The 18646-nt window shown below is 48.5% G+C and overlaps 1 protein-coding gene across 1 annotated transcript; it reads right to left on the bottom strand.

The window, feature by feature from the left end:
- Positions 1–46: 46 nt before the first annotated feature.
- LOC130490932 (proepiregulin-like) lies at positions 47–13779 on the bottom strand. Its single transcript, XM_056864734.1, has 6 exons — positions 13756–13779; positions 9869–9926; positions 8957–9043; positions 8218–8341; positions 2338–2490; positions 47–257 (listed from the first exon to the last, which is right to left on the bottom strand). The coding sequence occupies exons 1-6, from the start codon at positions 13777–13779 to the stop codon at positions 164–166; spliced, it is 540 nt and encodes a 179-aa protein (XP_056720712.1). The 3' UTR covers positions 47–163.
- Between the last annotated feature and the right edge of the window lie 4867 nt (positions 13780–18646).

Here is an 18646-nt window from a genome sequence, read left to right as displayed (position 1 = left end):
AAAACACAAATAAAAATATTAAAATTGTTTATAAAAATAACCCTTTTGACCTGTATGTGTATTCTGATCAGCATTACTTTGAAATTCCTTTGCTTAGCATATAAATATTATTAATAAAATAAGTATTTAATATTAAATAAGTTGTTTTCAGGAATCCTTCCATTCACACATGAAGCAGCTTTCCATCTTTTTCAGTCTCTCTTACAACTTCTTCATAGTTTCTTTTTGCAGAAAATCTCCCATTTTTTTTCTGGTACCTGTGAAGATTAAAAGGGACAAAAAGAATCTTTATATTATCAATATTAAACATGGTCAAATCTGTGGCTACTTATAGCCATAGATTACAGCTAAGCTCATTCACAACAGTAACCTGTAAGAAACCAAGAAGACAGCAACTGAAGACGGCAGCAATCTGCATGGACAGTGAGCCCTAAGTCCAGCCATGAAAGAATGGCAAAGTGCCCACCCATCAGGGCCCTGGTTCAAGCAAGCAAAACAGAGGGCAGAAATTAGGGCAGCCATTTCTGGCCGAGACTCACGACAGCAGGACTCTGTACTTCTACCATGCAGGGTTGACATACTTGTCAATGCATTTGGTACCTGCCTCTTAATTGATGTGCAGAGGTTGAGCACGTGAAGATTTCCCCATGACTTCATGCAAGGAAATATTTCCCCTGCTGTCAGGCAACTGCTAAACATCCAGGAACATAGGAGGGCTGGTAGAACTGAGTTTCAGTGTACACACAAGATAAGCTCAGTTGCAGGGCTCCTGGGTTGCGTGTTCCCGCAGGGATTGCTGCACTGGTTGTGCCATGAAGAGTCCTCTCCCCAGGAACTGCAGCTGTGCCCAGTTGGTACCAGATCTCTAACACCGACCTTTTCTGCAAATTCCAGTCGCTCCTGATTTCCTTGGGAATTGATCCACAAGTATTGGAATTGATTGGGCAGAGTTCTTCTGCACATCTGCCCTCCCTGTACATTTTTAAAGTTGTGCAGTTAGTTTATTTTCCTCTGTATGTGGCTTAAATGATGAGAATTTTCAAGGGAGGGGGCCTGCTGTCATCGGCGGCATCCCAGGACCCCCCTTATTGTTTTTAAAATGGCCCCAAAATACCGAAATAGCACTTTAGTGTTGCAATGACTGTTTAAGCAGGTTCTCTGAATCCTCAGCTTTCATTTAAAAATGAAAAAAGTATGTCTCCACCCCCACCTTCACAGAGATAGAAGGAAAAGGACAACTTCTCCGCACAGGAAAGGGCTGCAGATTGACTTTTTTCACAAAACGAAAGCTGGGAATTCAGAGAACCTGCTTAAACTACCATCACAATGCTGCAGCATTATATTGCTATTTTACAGCCCTTAAAAAAATGAAATCACTCATCTTCGGGGATAGAAGGAGTGGTTTAACAATGACAATAATCCAATCACTGAAAATTGGGGTGGAGGTGGGTGCGACAAAAATCAACAACCGTAGAAACATTATGCACATGGAAGAAGCCGAATCAAAACTGGTTTCCAGAAAAACACTGGGATAAAAGTGGTCTCGAAAGAGCTGGAAAAACCCTGGGAGTGGGGACAAAACCCCCCAAGTGAAAACTAGTGGCAGAAAAATGCATATGCAGAAATAAGGGGATAAACCAAAGCAATATGGGGCCAGAACTGAGAAAGGAAAACTCATGTGGACAAGAGAATATTGGCAGCATTCACATTTTAAAATTCCTAAGCTATTCATCTGAAAATGTAACGGAGATCTTCATGACGGAACAGAGAGGGTCAGGCAGCTCGGATTACTGTTGTGTTTTAGCCCTATAGTCTCATGCCATCCTATCCGCTGGATCACCTCTCCTGGACTCCTGCTATGTTTCACCACTTTCTGAAGGTTCAGCCCTTAAATGGGCAAGTCCTTCAGCTGCCTGTACACACACACACACACACACACACGTGGCCTGCTGTGGCCCCTCCTTGTAGAATGACCTGTCCAAGGAGGTCAGGAAGGCTCCTGCACTTCTGTCAGTCCACAGCTGCGCAAAACAGAAGTGTCCAGGAGAGCATTTTTTTAATAAAGAACAGGACTGGTCTGCCACCGTTCACAGTTATGTATTGCGCTGCTCCTACTGCAATGTGTTCTCATTCAGTAATTCCATTCTCTGCACTGCTTGACTTCGGATACTTCTTTGCGTTGTTTCTAATCTTGTTATCCAAGATTGTTTCAGATCTCTCATGCTACCAGATGGCTCTGTTTTATATAGTGTAATCTGCCTTGAGTCTCAGTGAGAACGGTGGGCTGAAAACAATGCAAGTAAATAAATAATACCACTGAAGGGAGGGGGGGCTCACCATCTGTAGACGTAGTAGACTGCAACTGAAGCGGCAGTGAGAAAGAACAGACTCAATAGGACAGCGAGCACGATGTACTCCTTGCTCAAGGGCTGCTTGACAAGCTCTAAATTGGAATGGCCACAGCGGACCCCAGAGTAGCCCATGTTACACCTAGAGGGAGAAGCAGAGTAAGCATCAGCTCCATGGATCGCCTAGAATAAGGTACCCAAAAGGTAAGGAATCAACATGAAACCATGGGCTAATATTGATAAAACAGAGTTGCACTTACCTGTAACTGCTCTTCGTTGAGGTCTTCTTGTGCAGTCCCACATGGGGACTGTGCGCTTGTGCAGGCCTGCCACCAGACTGATTTATCTTAAATGCTTAAAATAACCTAAGGGGCGCTCTATCCCTAGTCTGCCCAGCGACAGCTGCCCACCCGAACCGTCACGTGACTAGGGAAGAGCGACCCCCCCTCTCCTTCAGTTCCTGTCCTCCGCCGCGAGTCCCCCCCAGGTCCAGCAGAAGACCCAGGAATGTGCGTCTGCACAGAAGACCTCAATGAACAGCAGTTACAGGTAAGTACATCAGGAACAGAAACCATTCTAAACTTTGAAACATTTAAACATCCATTAAGGACTCTCAAACCAAGTATGGATCCCCGGGCCCCATCTTTCTTGTCCACAATAAAAACTTCGGAAAAGAATCCCCAACTGGGGTGCTCGAGCTGAACTCTTTCAACTGCTCCTTTGGCTAATTCCTGCAGTTGAAGAGCCAACTCGAGAAAAGGATTATCTCTTGCTGATTCAGGTGAGGAACAGAAGGGCAAACACTTGAACTCTTAACTCTAATAATGCTACAAACCCAAAGGTCAGAACAAATTTCATCCAAACATGGGTAAAAGGGCACCAGCCTGTCCTCAAATGGGCGCCCAGAGCTTGGCACTCCTGGAAATGGAATTGCTGGCCTTTGCCCCTGCTGATCCTTCTGGGACTGTTGAGAGGACTGTTGTAGGCCTAGGACCACCCCTGCGCTTCCCAGACTGAAAGGTTTGCTGATATTGCTGGTTAAATGATTTCTGAGGAGGATACTGATTAAACGGTTGAGGACGCTGAAACATCTGTCCTCTAAAGAAAGGAGCGGCATAACCCTGTTCTCTCTGGAAGGGTCATTTATCGCTGCCCTGTCCGCTGTATGCTGTCACGCCATAGGCTCTAGCAGTTTTTCTCTCTTCTTTCATGACCTTCAGAAACTCAGTGGTGTTGGACGCAAACAACGTTTCACTGTCAGGCCTCTCTGTTATGTCTCCTCTCTCAAGGATTGTTTATCTAACGGTTGCATTCCTTGCCAGCCTTTGATGCCCGTGGGAGCCTGGCCCCGTAGCTGGGGTTGCCGTGCCAACCGGTACTATCTGATATGACCTGTGTGACCACTAGTACTCCATATATTCTGCTGTATATCCTTACCCCCCCATTCCTGCCTTTACTTCTGCAAGCTCTGAATACCTGTATGTTTTCCAATAAACTCAACTTTCCTTGGATTACCTGTCTGTGGATGTTGCTTTAGGAAGTACTACGGGACAAGTGCTTACATTCACCCTCAAAGGGCAAGTCCTCCACTTGCGCCCTGGTGTGGATGGGTAGAGCACTTGAGCACAGCCATACGTGCCTCCGAAGTGTAACAGCTGCTGCGAGAGCCCTAAAGGACACCTCAGCGGTGAGTTTACCTGCTGAAATCTCCTTCTTTGTCAAGGAAATTGCCTCATTCTGAATAACATGAATAAGAGACCTGATCTCCTCAGGGATGTTAGTTAAATGTCCAGATAGTTTTCCCCATAAAAATAGGTCATAGCCTGCCATTATGGTCTGATAATTGGCAATTTTCAGATTAAGGGCTGCTGCTGTGTAAAAGAGTCTGCCTAATGTATCCAGACGGCGGCCCTCCTTGTCCGCAGGAGCAGAGTGTTGACCCTGCCTCTGCTTAAGCTGCATCTCGGAGGCCACAATAGAGGTTGGTGGTGGATGCGTGGAAAGAAACTCAGATGTGTTAGGCTTGATTCTGTAAAGATTCTCCAGCCTCTTGGTTGAGGGTGGAGCTGAGGCAGGTTTCTTCCAGATAGTGTCCTTGAGATTATCCAACCCCTCTAACAAAGGAAAGGCAACAACAGATGGGCTGTCAGGATGGAGCCCGCTCAGGATCTCATCCTTGGGCTTCTCTTGCACTGTGTACACATCAGTCTCTAAAGCTTCCGCAATCCTGAGCATTTGATCGATGTGAAGCTTGGCATCCTCAGTAGGATGCCAGAGCAGCTCTCAGAGTCCAAAGAGGGGTCTGGATCCATATCTATCAATCGGACTCTAATGGTTCATAATTGGAACCATGAGTAAATGGTGACTGAAACGATGTCTCTTGGATCCCAGGGACAGGGGGAATTTGTGAGGCTTCTCTCCATTTGACGGAATTGGCAAAACTCAAGCCAGTCCTGCATCATCATGGGATTGTAAATCCATTCCATAGATGGAACCGGCACCATTCCAGTGCTAGTTTCCGCAAGCTCCTGCACAGACTGAGCCTCATCACTGAAGAGGACCTCAGGAACGACATCTGTAAATGATGGAGTGGGTGACACTGATTGCAGGGAAGGGGTCCGAGGAGGTAAGGCAATGACCTCTGGTTTGGGAGCCCTCTTCTTGCGCTCAGATCCATCCTTTTGTTTGGACTTAGAGCGATGCCTCTTGTAAGTCGGTTCCGCCTCAGTGTCAAGCTTCTTATCCTTACGTTTGGGCACTGCAGGGGGCTGCATTGAAGAAACCTTTGGAACCAAGGCAGAACCCGCTGGAACCAAGGCTGGAACCAAGCTCGGAACAGCCCTGACGAAGCTGACGATCGAATCGAGGTAGTCTTGATGTTTGACCTTTTAGATAACATGGGGTGAACCGACTGGGAAGACGACGGTCTGGGTAAGCTCTTTGCCACTTCAGGTAACGGCTTGGCCAATATGGCGCTCTGCCAAAGGGCTTTCTCGAGCCTGGCGGCCCCATCTCCCCTTGCTTTGGGAGTGAACTTCATGCAAATTTTGCATGATTGAACAACATGTGCTTCTCCTAGGCAGAGGAGGCACAAACGGTGCTCATCTGAGTGGGGCATTTTAGTTGAGCACCTCTCGCATTTTTTAAAGAGAGCCTTTGAAGACATGGTGGAACAATGGTAAGGCAGGTTGTTACCCCAGCAGCTCTCTTTGGTAGAAAGAACAGCGAACTAGTCGAAAACAGACACACACAGGGTTAGGCTGAGCAGAGTCACCCAACACCCAAAAGATCCTTAAAATGGCAAATCTTTGAAGCACGTCGAAAGAAGAACTGATCTGGGCGGAAGCAAGAAAGGAACCGAGGGAGAGGGGGGAGTCGCTCTTCCCGGGTCATGTGACAGTTCAGGTGGGATGCTGTCACTGGGCAGACTAGGGAAAGAGCAATAACCCCTAGGTTATTCTAAGCTTTAAAAATAAATAAATCCAGTGGCAGGCCTGCGCAAGCATGCAGTCCCCATGTGGGGCCGCACAAGAAGACCGAAGATGAACAAGTGATTTTGTGAATAATCTACAGTAAATTTAATACAGACACAAAAATAAATATAAATATAAACAACTTGTATGTAGCCCTGTGTTAAAGAACAATGGTTGTGTTAGTAAAGAGACTTATCTGTTCATCTGAATAGCTGAATAAATCCATTGTACAAAATACCTGGTTACTGTACAGCCATGTTCCCCAAAAAACAGATATAGCAATAGAACAAAGGGAAGAATAACCTTAACCCTTTTAAACTAGAATAAGGTACCCAAAAGGCAAGGAATCAACATGAAACCACAGGCTAATATTGATACAAGTGATTTTGTGAATAATAGATAGTAAATTTAATACAGACCCAAAAATAAATATAAATATAAACAATTTGTATGTAACCAATCCAGGGCTGGCATCAAGAGACAGCTAGCTGAGGTAGCACCGGAAGGCAGATGTTAGCGGGACCTGCCCTGCAGACATCATGGGGGCCTCAGGAAATGGCCGCTCTGTGAAAGGCCAGGGTTCCAACACTGAATCCTCACCAACCCCACACGAAGAATCCCAGAATTTTAGAAAGCTGTGACACGTAAATAGGGGCGTCGGTGTGATGCAGATAGACTTCACAATGCAGTGTTGAAATCCATGAGCTTGGAGCTGAATAAGTCTGCAGAGGGTTGCACTGGGACAGATAAAGTTTCCTTCCAGAATTATATTAAAGGTAAAGGAAGCCCCCTGTGCAAGCACCGGGTCATTACTGACCCATGAGGTGATGTCGTATCACAACGTTTACTAGGCAAACTAAGTTTACGGGGTGGTTTGCCATTGCCTTCCCCAGATGTATTATATTAGCATTATATAAATAATGTAGCTTTTATACTGTAAGCATATAATGTAAGTAGTGTCCTTTACTTGAAGGAGTTAGAGACCATGGTCACACAACCCGGATAACCTACAAGAACCGATGAACTCTGACCGTGAAAGCCTTCGACAATATTTTAAGGAGTTAGAGCTTTGGCATTCCACATAGACAGTGCCAGAGGGCCCCCGTAAGCATAGTTGGGACGACACAAGAGACGTCACACTGCTGACATTCTGTCTTTGCCCACATTTGAAACATTGGGGAGGGTTAAAAGCAACTTGATGCCACCCGTGGTTCTGCCATCCAGTAGAAAGGGCACAGCAATCCTTGAACCTGCCGGAATAAGCTCTTTGGACTCCAGCTTCCCTTGCTTTGTGCTAGCCAGCTAGGGCACAACCTCAGCAAAGCTAAGCATTTGAAATCCCTTTGGGTTCAATGGGAAAAATAAGCACGTGCTTAACTTCCATCTGAAACCCAATAGATCTGAACAGTACTTTGCTTGGGCTGGATCATGCCCCTACTTTGTTGAACCTTGACACTTTACAAACACACAAGTATATACAAATCAAAAATAATCCCACAGAAGATTAAAAATTGCACAATTCAGCCAAAAGTAAGTACAGATAAAGACAGATGTTGCTTATGAGGAAGAGTCTTCATTGAATAGACAGATGTTCCGCTGGCTAATCCCATGACGGCTGCAAGAGAGCAGGGTGGGACCTCCTGGCCTCCCCCCCCGTCCCTGCAGCCTGAGGAGGTTGAGGAGGAGCTCCCCCAACCTTCCCCACCGCAATGTGGACCACAGAGAAGGGGGCTGTGAGGCAAAGCCACTCCTTGTAGGGCTCCGGGACTGGGGGCGCTCCCCTCCTGTCTGAACCCACCCCCGGTGCCAAACAAGAGGACTCTTCCTGTGGCTACCTGTTGCCTTTTCTCCAGATGGAACGGGGGGGGGGGAAACATGTGCTCTGACCGCTGCCCTGAGGCTGCCACCTGTTAGTGTGCTGCCCCCACCTGCCATCACCGCAAACCTGGGGGCCTTCTCTGCTTTCGCTCCTACTTTGCGGGTCAGGCTCCTTGCGGAAAGAGAGGCACCATCTCCAGAAAGAGGCCTGGCCAGCCCACTCTAACTGCCAGGGCTTCTAACGGGTATGTAGATTGCAGACATCTTTGAAGGGGAGAGGGGGTCGTTTGAGTTTTCTTTTATTCTGTATGTTTTGAATTGTGATCTGAACTTATTTAGAAAATGTTATGCCGTCTCTCAAGGGAACCCCCCCAAGACAGCTTACAGAATAAAACATTATATAAAATTGTGGGGGGGGCGGTCATGGGGAGAAACAGAACAGGCTTCCCTTCTCTGAGCATTCAACTGTTAAAAGCCAAGAAACCGCAGACAGCCACAGCAGTTGGAGAGCCATGCTAAATGGCAGGGGGTAGCATTTGCGAACAACAACGTTTTTGATTCTACAGCATTTCTCTTACCTGCAGTAGTGCTGATCCAAGTCCACCAGGTACATGCAGTGCCCGTTGAAGCAGAAGTTTTGCATCTCGGACCGACATCGTGTGATCCCAACCTGAGCTACGCGAGTGCTACTGTCTGTTTGGACTGCAAGACGCAGACACCGCGTTAATATGTCTTCTCATACTTCCTGATCATCAGCTTATTTTTAAAGCCTAGATGAACTAATACATGACCTCTTTGAACCGGAATGTAAAAATTAACTATTTCTGTACGCCCAAAATCCCAGGATAGGATCTTGGATAGCTGGCTGATTTCTTGTGATTGGGAAGTTGAAGATTGCATTGGTTTAGCTAACAGACTATTTTGAGACACTATTAATATTTAGACAGTTAAAAATGAATTAAGTGCTGGATCCTGCCAGATATGCAGAACTTTGCTACAGCCCTCCGATGAGACCAGGTCATTTAGAGAAAAATATTTCAAAACAATTTTCTGCCTAAAGGGAGGGACCACAGTGCTCTGAAGATCTTCTGGGGAAGAAACCCTCAAAAGGTTAAATTGGGATTAAGGCACTACTGACAATTTACACAGAACCATCCATTAACTTAGTGCTGGGAAGTAACATTTTTTTAAAGAAGTTTATCCACATTTTGGAAAAGGTTAACATCAGCTAAATTCTCCTTTTAGCCCAACTAGCAGAGGCAGAAACCCAGGAACATTCTGGAAAGTTTATTCAGAGAGGATTAAAGGATCACTCACCCAGGGCGGTGGTACAGGTGTCCGTTTCATTTGAGCTACACAGAGGGATGACAGTTGTACTCAGAACAGCCTGAAACAGTTGCAAGCCTAAGGAAGAAGAAAGTGCTGGAGTAAGAGAAAAGTTTTTCCTGCGTGTCAAAGTTCGATCTTTGGGGCAAAGAATAGTGGTAGCAAAAGTACCTTGAGAGCATATCTAGACTGAATGAATTCAGTAGTAGAAGTGGAGCCTTTCTGGATCTAGTCCAGGAACTGAGGTATCAATCCACTGCAATGCCAGTGTGTGTGTGTGTGTGTGTGTGAATCTGTTTTCTTTTTTCCCCTATGTTTGCCAATAGGCCTGGCGAAGAATATCCCGTCCCTTTAACAGAGGCTTAATGTGTGGAATTGAGCAGGTGAAGCTTTTCACAGTGTGGAGATACAGATCAACACCTGCTCAATGACACCCCTTTAAGCCTCTATGAATGGGACAGAACATGTTTTCTCCAGGCAGTTGGCAATACCAGGACGACTGATTTGACTGTTCACCACAATAGTTTTGGGAAAGAGGCTGCAGGTAGCTATGTTAGTCCACTGCCAAAGCCATCTTTTATTAAGATGGACCAAATATCAAGAACAGTGCACAAGCTTTTGAGTTCTCCAACTATTCATGCATTTCAGGCTGTGAGCTGAAGGCCTTTGTACATGTCCTGTGTAGCATGACAAACAGATTTACAAAGATAAAATGCTGCGGCTGGGCAGAACGGATGCAGAGTTCCACCAAAGCACTTGCCAGGATGCCCAAAGCAAGGGAGTTTTTCCTCCTGCCAACAGCTTTTCACGAAGGAAGTCACTGCCCTGTGCCTTGAAAGCATTGACATTTCTAGGCCTGCAGCTGATTTTACTTCTATTTTCAGCCCATTGGTGTTTTGTTACCTGCCTCAAAGCAGCTTCTGCTGTCTTTGGAATTCCCTTTCGACTGTCCTGATATTTTCTCAGCCAGAAAGAGAGAGGGGGAGAGAAAAATCACAGCACCATTACAACGTGCCATCTGTTTTTGCGCCATTGGGCAGGTAAGAACTGGAATCAGATTTACTATTGATTTCCATTAAAAAGCTTTGCCAGACCCACTGGGCAGGGCATTTCAGTGATGCTTCAGTCACATGCTTATTTATTCATTCGTTTTATATCCCAGCCCTCCCCAACAATGTCAGGCTCGAGGCAGCTCACAACATATAACAATTAAAACATAACATTTACGCAGAGGTAAGCCCTTCTGGGTTAATAATAGGCCTTATTCCCCAGAAGCTGTGCACAGGAGTGTAGCCTTGAACACAAAGCTCCTTTGCCACTGGCCAATCCTGTCCATCATTCCGACTCTGACAAGCAGGGGGGACGCGAGGATCATGTGGTGCTGCCGGAGACCCCCCCTCTGCCTGGAGGGGCCAGGGCCGGGTCTTGGTGACCTTCTGCATGCGACGCAGCTGCTGTTGACTCAGTTCTGGCCCCTCTCCTCTGGGGAGACCCTCCTCGAGGCAGAAGAGCACACACGGCGCATTCTTGCCACCCAAGAGTGCTTCAGGTGCCCCATCATGCCTCCAAAACTTGTCAACTTTTGTAATGAATCCTTTGGGAGATAATTTAAGCCAAACACTGTAGAGGCACCTTTAGCAGAAAACACACAGTGTTTATAATAAACTCAAATAATATGCAGCATGGATGCTTTGGAGTATAAATCTGAACATGTAACAAAATTAAAGCTTTGCTCAGGTCTGGATCCTCCCTCTGCAATGGAAGCTTAATGGGCAATCTCGGGCTAGTAACATAGCCTCAGCCTACTCTACCTCCCAGTGCCGCTTGGGGTGATGAATACATCTGCAGCCTTTTGCAGTTGTCCTGAGCACAGCAGAAACCCCAGCCAGGACATGAATCGCTCAAATACGGGGGCACGTGGCACGGGACCGTCTCACCCTGGCTTCATGTCCTGCACACACATAGCAGGAATTCGGGAATGGGAATCCCACCCCCACCCCCCAAAGGGTGCTTAGTGCATTGGCCGGGGGAGCGAACAAATGGTGTTGCCCAGGTCTAACTCTGCTGCATTCAGAGTCCACTCAGGTACATATTTCAGAATGCTGACAACAGAGAGGAGACTCCACTTTCCCGACCGGCATGCCAGGACAGTGTGCGCCACGCAGGTGACAAAAGGAAAGAGAAGCTCATGTTCCATTCTGGCTCTGCTTCAGCTACTCCTTCCTGCACCTACTTGTGTACCTCCTGTGCCCCCCCCCAACAACTCTTAGAATCATAGCATCATGGAAGAGACCACCAGGGTCATCTAGTCTAACCCCCTGCACAATGCAGGGCGTTCACAACTACCTCCCCCTACACCCCCAGTGACCCCTACTCCATGCCCAGAAGATGGCCAAGATGCCCTCCCTAAGGTCATAGAATCAGCACTGCTGACAGATGGCCATCTAGTCTTGCCCATAGAACAGCTGCTAGCAGGAAGCATGCACTGTGGTGGAGAGGGGGGCAGGCAGGGGAGCATCACAACGCTGCCTGCATGATACCAGGCCCCTCTCACCACCTCCCCTGCCAGTGGGGCCATGGGTAGCACAGCTGCATGGGGCAAACGCCTAGAGAGACACTCAGACTCACTTCACAGCCTGCTTCCAGGATGCTCGGTGCGAGTTCTCTGCTTTTACATTTCTAGGCTCTAACCCAACGCCACCTCCTTCATCTACATGGGGACTTCACACTTTCTATTGAAGTTTCAGTGACATCAAGGGAAGTATAAAGGAGATCCCACGACTGGATGGTAGAGCACTCTGCTGCTTCCTTAATCATCAACAGGCTGGGAGCTGCTCACCGCTCAGGAGGAGACCAAGCAGGCTACCAAAGTCCGAGGAAGGCGTGGTGATGTTTGCCTTAATATGACTCCTTGGATCATTGCACAAACACTGTTATCTGACTAGAAGTCTAATAAGATGGTGGCTGTTACTTAGGGCTTTACCGGAATGTTACGCTTATTGTTATTGCTGCACCCATGGAATGTGAGTGCAATACATAGTCCTGCTTTACAGGAAAGTTAGCATTGCTCGGCAGGCAGGCTGCCCAAGGTGGAAGGCAAGTGCCGGTGCCTATGGGGAGCTTTACTCAAGGAAAACACCTCTGCTGAAAAGGGACTGCATTGTGGGATTTAGTATCACTGCTCAGTACAGACCCTGTGCTTCAAAGGTCCTCTGCAAAGGGGGTAATCATTGGGCCAAAGTTCTACTTAGGAAATTCTAGAAGCCTGAAGTGAAAGGGTTGGCTTCTTAGCTCATATCAGCATGTGAAACTCAGTTTGCTGGTTCCTCTGTTCCTTTACTGCCTTTCAGACACTTTCCCTTCCCAGACGTCTTCTGGGTCTGCTTCCTGCCACTGCTCCTTCCTCTGCAGGCCTCTGTCAACTTCTAATCTCAGCCAATGGCGGTCATTCCCCTCCCCCCCTTCCTGCCTTAAACAAGTTGCAATCTGGTTTTTTTGTTCCCTGAGCAAATTTTATGGATTTTCCATAACATCATCCTTTTGGAGGCCTTAATGCACTGGTTCCCAACCAGGGGTCTGTGGACCCCCAGGGGTCCGCGAGAACTAAATTAAGGTCCGCGAAACAAAGTTATAAACCCATAATAAATTAATATTTTCAATTAAAAGTTCTCTATTATAAAAATATATATTCAAATATTATTCTAAGCTTAAAGTTTAACTAACAGTTATGATTAAAGTTTATCTTCAAATTCTCTGAATTTTTATTATGAACCTTGGGGTCCCTGCACTGAACAAAAAAGTCCTAGTGGTCCCTGGTCAAAAAAAGGTTGGGGGCCACTGCCTTAATGCCACAATCATGATACAATCTAGATGCTGACCACCCCATATTCACATTTTTTCTGCAGTGCCGTATTACCACTGTGATCAATCCCCACCAAGAGCTTTCACATGACTAAGCAATATTCCAATTTTTAACCAGTGATCATAATTTCAAAGATACATGATAGAACATGTCCAAGACCAAGCCTAGGGATAATAGCACAGCATATACAACTATTAAAGAGCTAGCAACTCAGAAAGGGTTTCCTCTGCTGCATTGCAAGGACCTGTTCATGCTTCTGAAACCTCAAAGTCAGACTTTGTGGGGCTTCCCTTGAAGACTACTTCAAAGTTACTTTTGGTGCAAAAAAGGGCTGCCTGCCTATTGACTGGAGTATGTTGCTCTAACTGTGGTTACCATATTCTCCCAAGTCCAATCCAAAATGCCAGGATTGAAAATTCAACCCAATCTGGGGTCATCCTACTGTAAGGGCTGCCTTCTCTGTTTGCCAGTTCAGATCCTGCCGTGGCCCCCTCCCTTGGCGCTGTCTGTCCATCCACCCCATTGCCCCACTGGCTTTCAGTGATAGCTCCAGCACTGAAAGCCCCAACACTGCAACCTTTTTTTGTGAATCGCCAGCCTGTTCTTCTCAGGCAAACATTTGGCAGATCAATCATCACCTTGACTGGTAGGGTAGGGTTTGGGGTTTTAGTTGTTTGTTGCATGGGGGTTTCTTTGTTTCTTTTCTGGTAAGCTAACTTGAACCACTGTGGATGGGAGAAAAGGCAGCATATAAGTATCTAATAAATATGCTCCTAACATTTGGTCATATCTATGGGCTTTATATTTGTAACTGAAATTTTATTCATGAATATTTTAACGGGACTACTCTGCTGTATTAGCAGGACTGCAGCCAGATTACTTGCATCAAGTAACCAACTGGCTCCACTTGGGAGCATTGATGTCTTACCTGGACTGCAATGCCGTTGAACATGGGGCCAAACTAGACAGGTGCCACAGGTCTGCCCCAGGGACATGGACACCATTTTCAGGGCACTTGTTGCCTCTTGTATTTGGCTGCGACCCCAAGAGGTGCTCACATTGCAGAAGAGGGTCTGACCAGTTCAGCTTCATCCTGCTTCCGAAACTCCTTTCCAGCTTCAAAAAGTCAAATGGGGGAAGGGAGATTGCTGTTTTGCAAAAACTGTTGGGGGGGGGACCCCCAAATGAGTTTCACACAGTTCCCTTTTCAAAAATAATTTCCTTCAACTTCCCTTTGCAGTGGCTTGTAAAAAACCACGGTACAATCACATGAAAGGCATTCGATAATTCTCCCGCTTGTTTCAGGAAAAGGACGGCAGCGGAAGCTGCTCGAGAATTTGCAGCCATAAGTAGGATTCCACAGGCCTGAAACCCATCTTGGCCAGGATGGCCTTACTCCATGAACAGGTGATCAAAGGCAGACACTCACAACTTGGGCCAAGCGCAGCCTAGTAGAGCCCTTTACTTTGTACAACATCAAGCGTCCTTTATTGCGTCCTGAATTTTATACAACTGGCGAGAAAGACTGTTGTATAATGGGTGGAATGCCTGGTGGTGGAGGAATTACCCGTCTGACGTAAAAAAAACAGAAACTGAGCAGCTCCTGTGGAAATGGGTTTGGCAGAACACCTGCCCTGTAATTAGGATGTGCAATTTCCTTGAGAAAAAACTCAGCCGCAGTAGGCAAAAGGTGATTCACAAGACAACTCTACAGCCAGTCAACAGCTCTGTTAAGAAACACTTGTGTTTAAAAAAAAAAAAAAAAACAGGCCGCGATGTGTCCGTTTCAGACACACCCGTGTCACTTTCAGTTGGAGCACCTCTGACCTCATCCACTTCATTGAATCGCCTCTTCTTTACACTGTGTGCCTTGACTGCGCCCAGGAAAGGGACCACAAAATTTCACACTGATACGGACAAGCATGGGAAATGCCCCCCAACACAGTGCCCTGTTCTAACATGACCAAGAAAAAGGCTGGTTCTCGACAGACAGCCTCAACTGGGAGCGGAAGCCGGTTCCGAGCCCAATGCCGCGGCCGACCCAGACTCACGCCTCCACTTTCTCTCTCCTTAGTGAGTCAAACTCGGGTGGCCCAAACCTCCCAGAATCCCACAGGACGCGTGCCAGTGCCGTGGTGTAAGAGCGCACTTAGGCTTCTCAGAGGTTCTTGCAACAGTCGTTGCGGCAGCTGGCCCTGCCCTCCGTGGACGGGACAGGAGGCCTTTTGCTGCTCTGAAGCAATGGCTTGGGCAATCGAGCACAATGACTATTTTATGCAAGTCCCCCTCAGATGAATGAGACCACGGTCTAGGCACATCAGCACCAGATGTGCAGGCCATAACATTGCTCTAGCAAGCATAGACAGACTTGGGGATGGGATGCAGGAAAATTCATCAGGCAGAATCTCTCTCTCCCCCCCACCCCCGAACTCTCAAACCGATGGCCCTATTCGCTTGCCAGGTACCGGAGAGGGAATCCAACCTCAGAGGTAAGATGGTCTCATCTGTGGATTGCGCCAAAGCCGAGGCTGCCGGGTGTGGCAGGCGCCTTGTTCTTTGACCCCCAGAGATCAAGACCCCCAAGCGTGCCAAGGCCCTGAGCCTTTGGCCAAGGCGCTCCAGCGGCAGCAGCTCGGAGCCCCGGCCCGTCTGCAGCAAAGGCGTGCGCGCAACAGAGGCTCGCCATGGGGGCTTGAGAAAGGGCCCGCCTGACCACCTGTGGCCCCTGCAGGTGAGCCGGGTCTGCGCAGGCTGGCCGGGCCTCTCCACCTGCACATTCCGGGGGTTGAACCTGATCCCTGCCCCCCAAAGGCAGGGGGGCCGGAGCCGCCCGCCCTCCCGGGGGCGCCGTGGCCCTCCTGCGCCGGACCCCTCGGAGGCGCCGCCCCAAACGCCCCACGCCTCCCTCGGCCGGGGGGATGGGGCGCGCGGCCCTGTGGGCAGCCCCCCTCCGACGGGGGCCGGCGCTTCTTCCCGGGCGCCCCTCCCCAAAGCCCTGCGGCGCACCCCCAACCCCCGCAGCCAAGCCGTCGGGCTGCTCTTACCCACGAGCAGGCGGGCGGCCGGGCTGGGCGGAGAGCCGCCGGGGAGCGCCATCCTCGCTGCTGCTGCGCTGCCGGCCCCAGCCGTCTGCCTCTGCCCGCCGCCCGCCCGCCGCGCTCCTCTTATGCGCCGGCCCAGGGAGGCAGGCAGGCAGGTAGGCATTCGCGCCCGCCCCGCCCCGCCCCGCCCCGCCCCGCAGCCCTCCCGGCCGGCAGTAGTTTCAAGGCTTCATTATTTTCTGCCAGTAACGTGGTATCATGGGCATATCCCAAATTGTCAATATTCCTCCCACCCGTTTTCATTCCACCTTCATCTAAATCTAACCCAGCGTTCCACATGATATATGCTGCGTGTTGATTAAAGAGATAGGGGGATAAAATACATCCTTGCCTGACTGCTCTGCCAATTGGAAACCATTCTTTCTCTCCATTTCTTGTCCAGAGTACAGGTTGTGCATCAAAACAATCAGATGTTGCGGGATATCCTTTTCTTCTAAAACCAACCGTAGCTTTTCATGATCCGTGCAGTCAAAAGCTTTGAAGTAATCTATAAAATGCAAGATCATTTTCTTCTGAAATTATCTCATATGTTCCAGTAACCAACATAAATTTGCAATATGATCTCTAGTGCCTCTTCCTTTTCCAAATCCAGCTCAAATATCTGGCATTTCTCATTCCATATAAGGTAACAGTCTTTTTTGGTAAGATTTTGAACATCCCCTTACTTGTGTGAGAAATTAATGCGATGGTCTGATAGTTGCTGCAGTCTTTGACGTCTCCTTTTTCAGAATTGGAACATAGATCAAGGTTTTTCCATCTGTGGGCCATTGCTTTTATACCCAGTTTAATATACAGAATTTGAAATTCACAGACCACTCATGCAATGTAAACCAAGGCGTAACTGTGGCATAGCTGAGCCGCTCCCTAAGGAGATAGTTAGGCTGTGACCAGCACAGAAAAAGAGCAGATTTTTTTTAAAAAAACTTTTATTCAAGAGTCAGTCATGCAGTGGTCAGAATGCAGTGCTGTGATGGAGGTGGGGAAGGGGGGAACAGGGCGCCCAGATGCTGAAGATTTGGGGAGGGAGACTTGTGAGGAAGGGGACCTCAGTGGGGCTCTGTAGCCATGGGGTCCACCCTCCGCAACTGCCGTGTTCTCCATGGGAATGGATACCTGCAGACTGGTGATGGATCACCTTCCCGGGGGATCTCCGGGTCCCGCCAGGAGACTCCCATCCCTCCCATAGTTCCTTTAAGGGGGTCACTGATTGGCAGCTCATCTGCCTGTTCCTGGCCCTCTCCTCCCCTGGGCTGGTTCTGCCTGCTCCCTCCTCCTCCCCTGTTCCTCCAGTCCCCTGATTGGGGGCAGCCTCCCTGTCCATCAGGGCCCTACCTCTGCTCCCCCCATGCCATGGCAGGACATTGTGGTGCTCATGCTCCATGCCAGTGCAACAGCGCCAACATCAAAGTTAAAGAAAAAATCAATTCCTTATCTTTGCTGGCTGCAGTGTAACTATCCTCTGTGCTGCAGTTGTGCTGTGGCCAGCAGCGGCACAGATCTCCGGGGCTCAAGATTGCGCTGCCCGTCTTCCTGCTCTGCAGTGGGGTTGAATGCTTCCCCCCATGCAGGCCAGGCTGGAGGAGATTGTAGTAGAAGCAGACCTGACCTTGAGTGTCCCCAGTGATGCAGTTGGGGGCCCAGGTAGACCTTTCGCCTGGCCGTCTGAGGTGAGAAGTTCCCTGCCTCATCTTGCCACTCTGTGGGGGAAGGTAGCGTCAACACCCCAGTCTCTGGTGGGAGGAGTAGGGCTGTTGATTCGGTTCGGCCCGAACTGAAAATCAGCCGAATTTCCCTTGATTCGGCAGTTTTTAGTTCGAGACGAACCGAACTCAAAACTGGCGGGCAACCGGGGAGCCGAATTCAACGAGTTCGGGAGTTAATGAATAAATCCGGCAAATTCGGGGCGTCAGTAAGCAGCATAACCGTCAGTAAGCAGCATTCTCCTTCCCCGGCCAATCAGTGGCCAAGCTGGGTCTTCTTCTGGCCAATCAGTCAGGATTGAATACTGGAGGAATCAGCTGATGTGCAGCCCTGCCGGGGAGAGAGAGAGAGAGAGAGAGAGAGAGAGAGAGGGAAATCCTCCTGTGTTTGTGTGTGTGGGGGGGTGCTTGTGCACATTCGCTCCTTTCCGTGGCTGCAGGGGGTGCATTTTTGAAGGTACAGACCCCAAACTTTCAGCGGAGATTCAGACAAGCCTTCTTAAGAGACCACCCAAGTTTTGTAAACATTGGGTCAGGGGGTCCCGAGATATGGGCTCCCCCCTTTTTTCTTTCCAAGGCTGAAGGGGGCACATTTTTGGTGGTACAGACACCAAACTTTCAACGGAGCCTTCTTAAGAGACCCCCCAAGTTTTGTAAACATTGGGTCAGGGCCCCCCGAGATATGGGCTCCACCCCTTTTTCCTCTCCCCCCTTTTCCATTTCCGTGGCTGCAGGGGGCGCTTTTTGGGGGGTGCAGCCCCCAAACTTTCAGCGGAGATTCAGACAAGCCTTCTTAAGAGACCACCCAAGTTTTGTAAAGATGGGTTCAGCGGGGGCAGAAATATCGCCTCCCCCCTTTTCTCTTTCCGTGGCTGCAGGGGACGCATTTTTGGGTGTGCCGACCCCAAACTTTCAGACAAGGCTTCTTAAGAGACCACCCAAGTTTTGTAAACATTGGGTCAGGGCCCCCCGAGATATGGGCTTTCCCCTTTTCCCTATTGGGATGAATGGATCACCC

The sequence above is a fragment of the Euleptes europaea genome, chromosome 18 (genome assembly GCF_029931775.1).
Source record: "Euleptes europaea isolate rEulEur1 chromosome 18, rEulEur1.hap1, whole genome shotgun sequence".
NCBI lineage: Eukaryota > Metazoa > Chordata > Lepidosauria > Squamata > Sphaerodactylidae > Euleptes > Euleptes europaea.
The sequence above is the reverse complement of the archived record's forward strand: the minus strand, read 5'-3'. Positions and strand labels throughout refer to the sequence as shown.

What these genes read in the sequence shown, in the direction of transcription:
- LOC130490932 (XM_056864734.1), bottom strand. Translation starts at nt 13,779, where the DNA reads ATGTTCAACGGCATTGCAGTCCAG. An exon ending in CACCTGTACCACCGCCCTGG is followed by an intron (nt 8,342 to 8,956) that starts GTGAGTGATCCT and finishes TGCGTCTTGCAG; the next exon opens with TCCAAACAGACAGTAGCACT. An exon ending in TTGGATCAGCACTACTGCAG is followed by an intron (nt 2,491 to 8,217) that starts GTAAGAGAAATG and finishes TTCTCCCTCTAG; the next exon opens with GTGTAACATGGGCTACTCTG.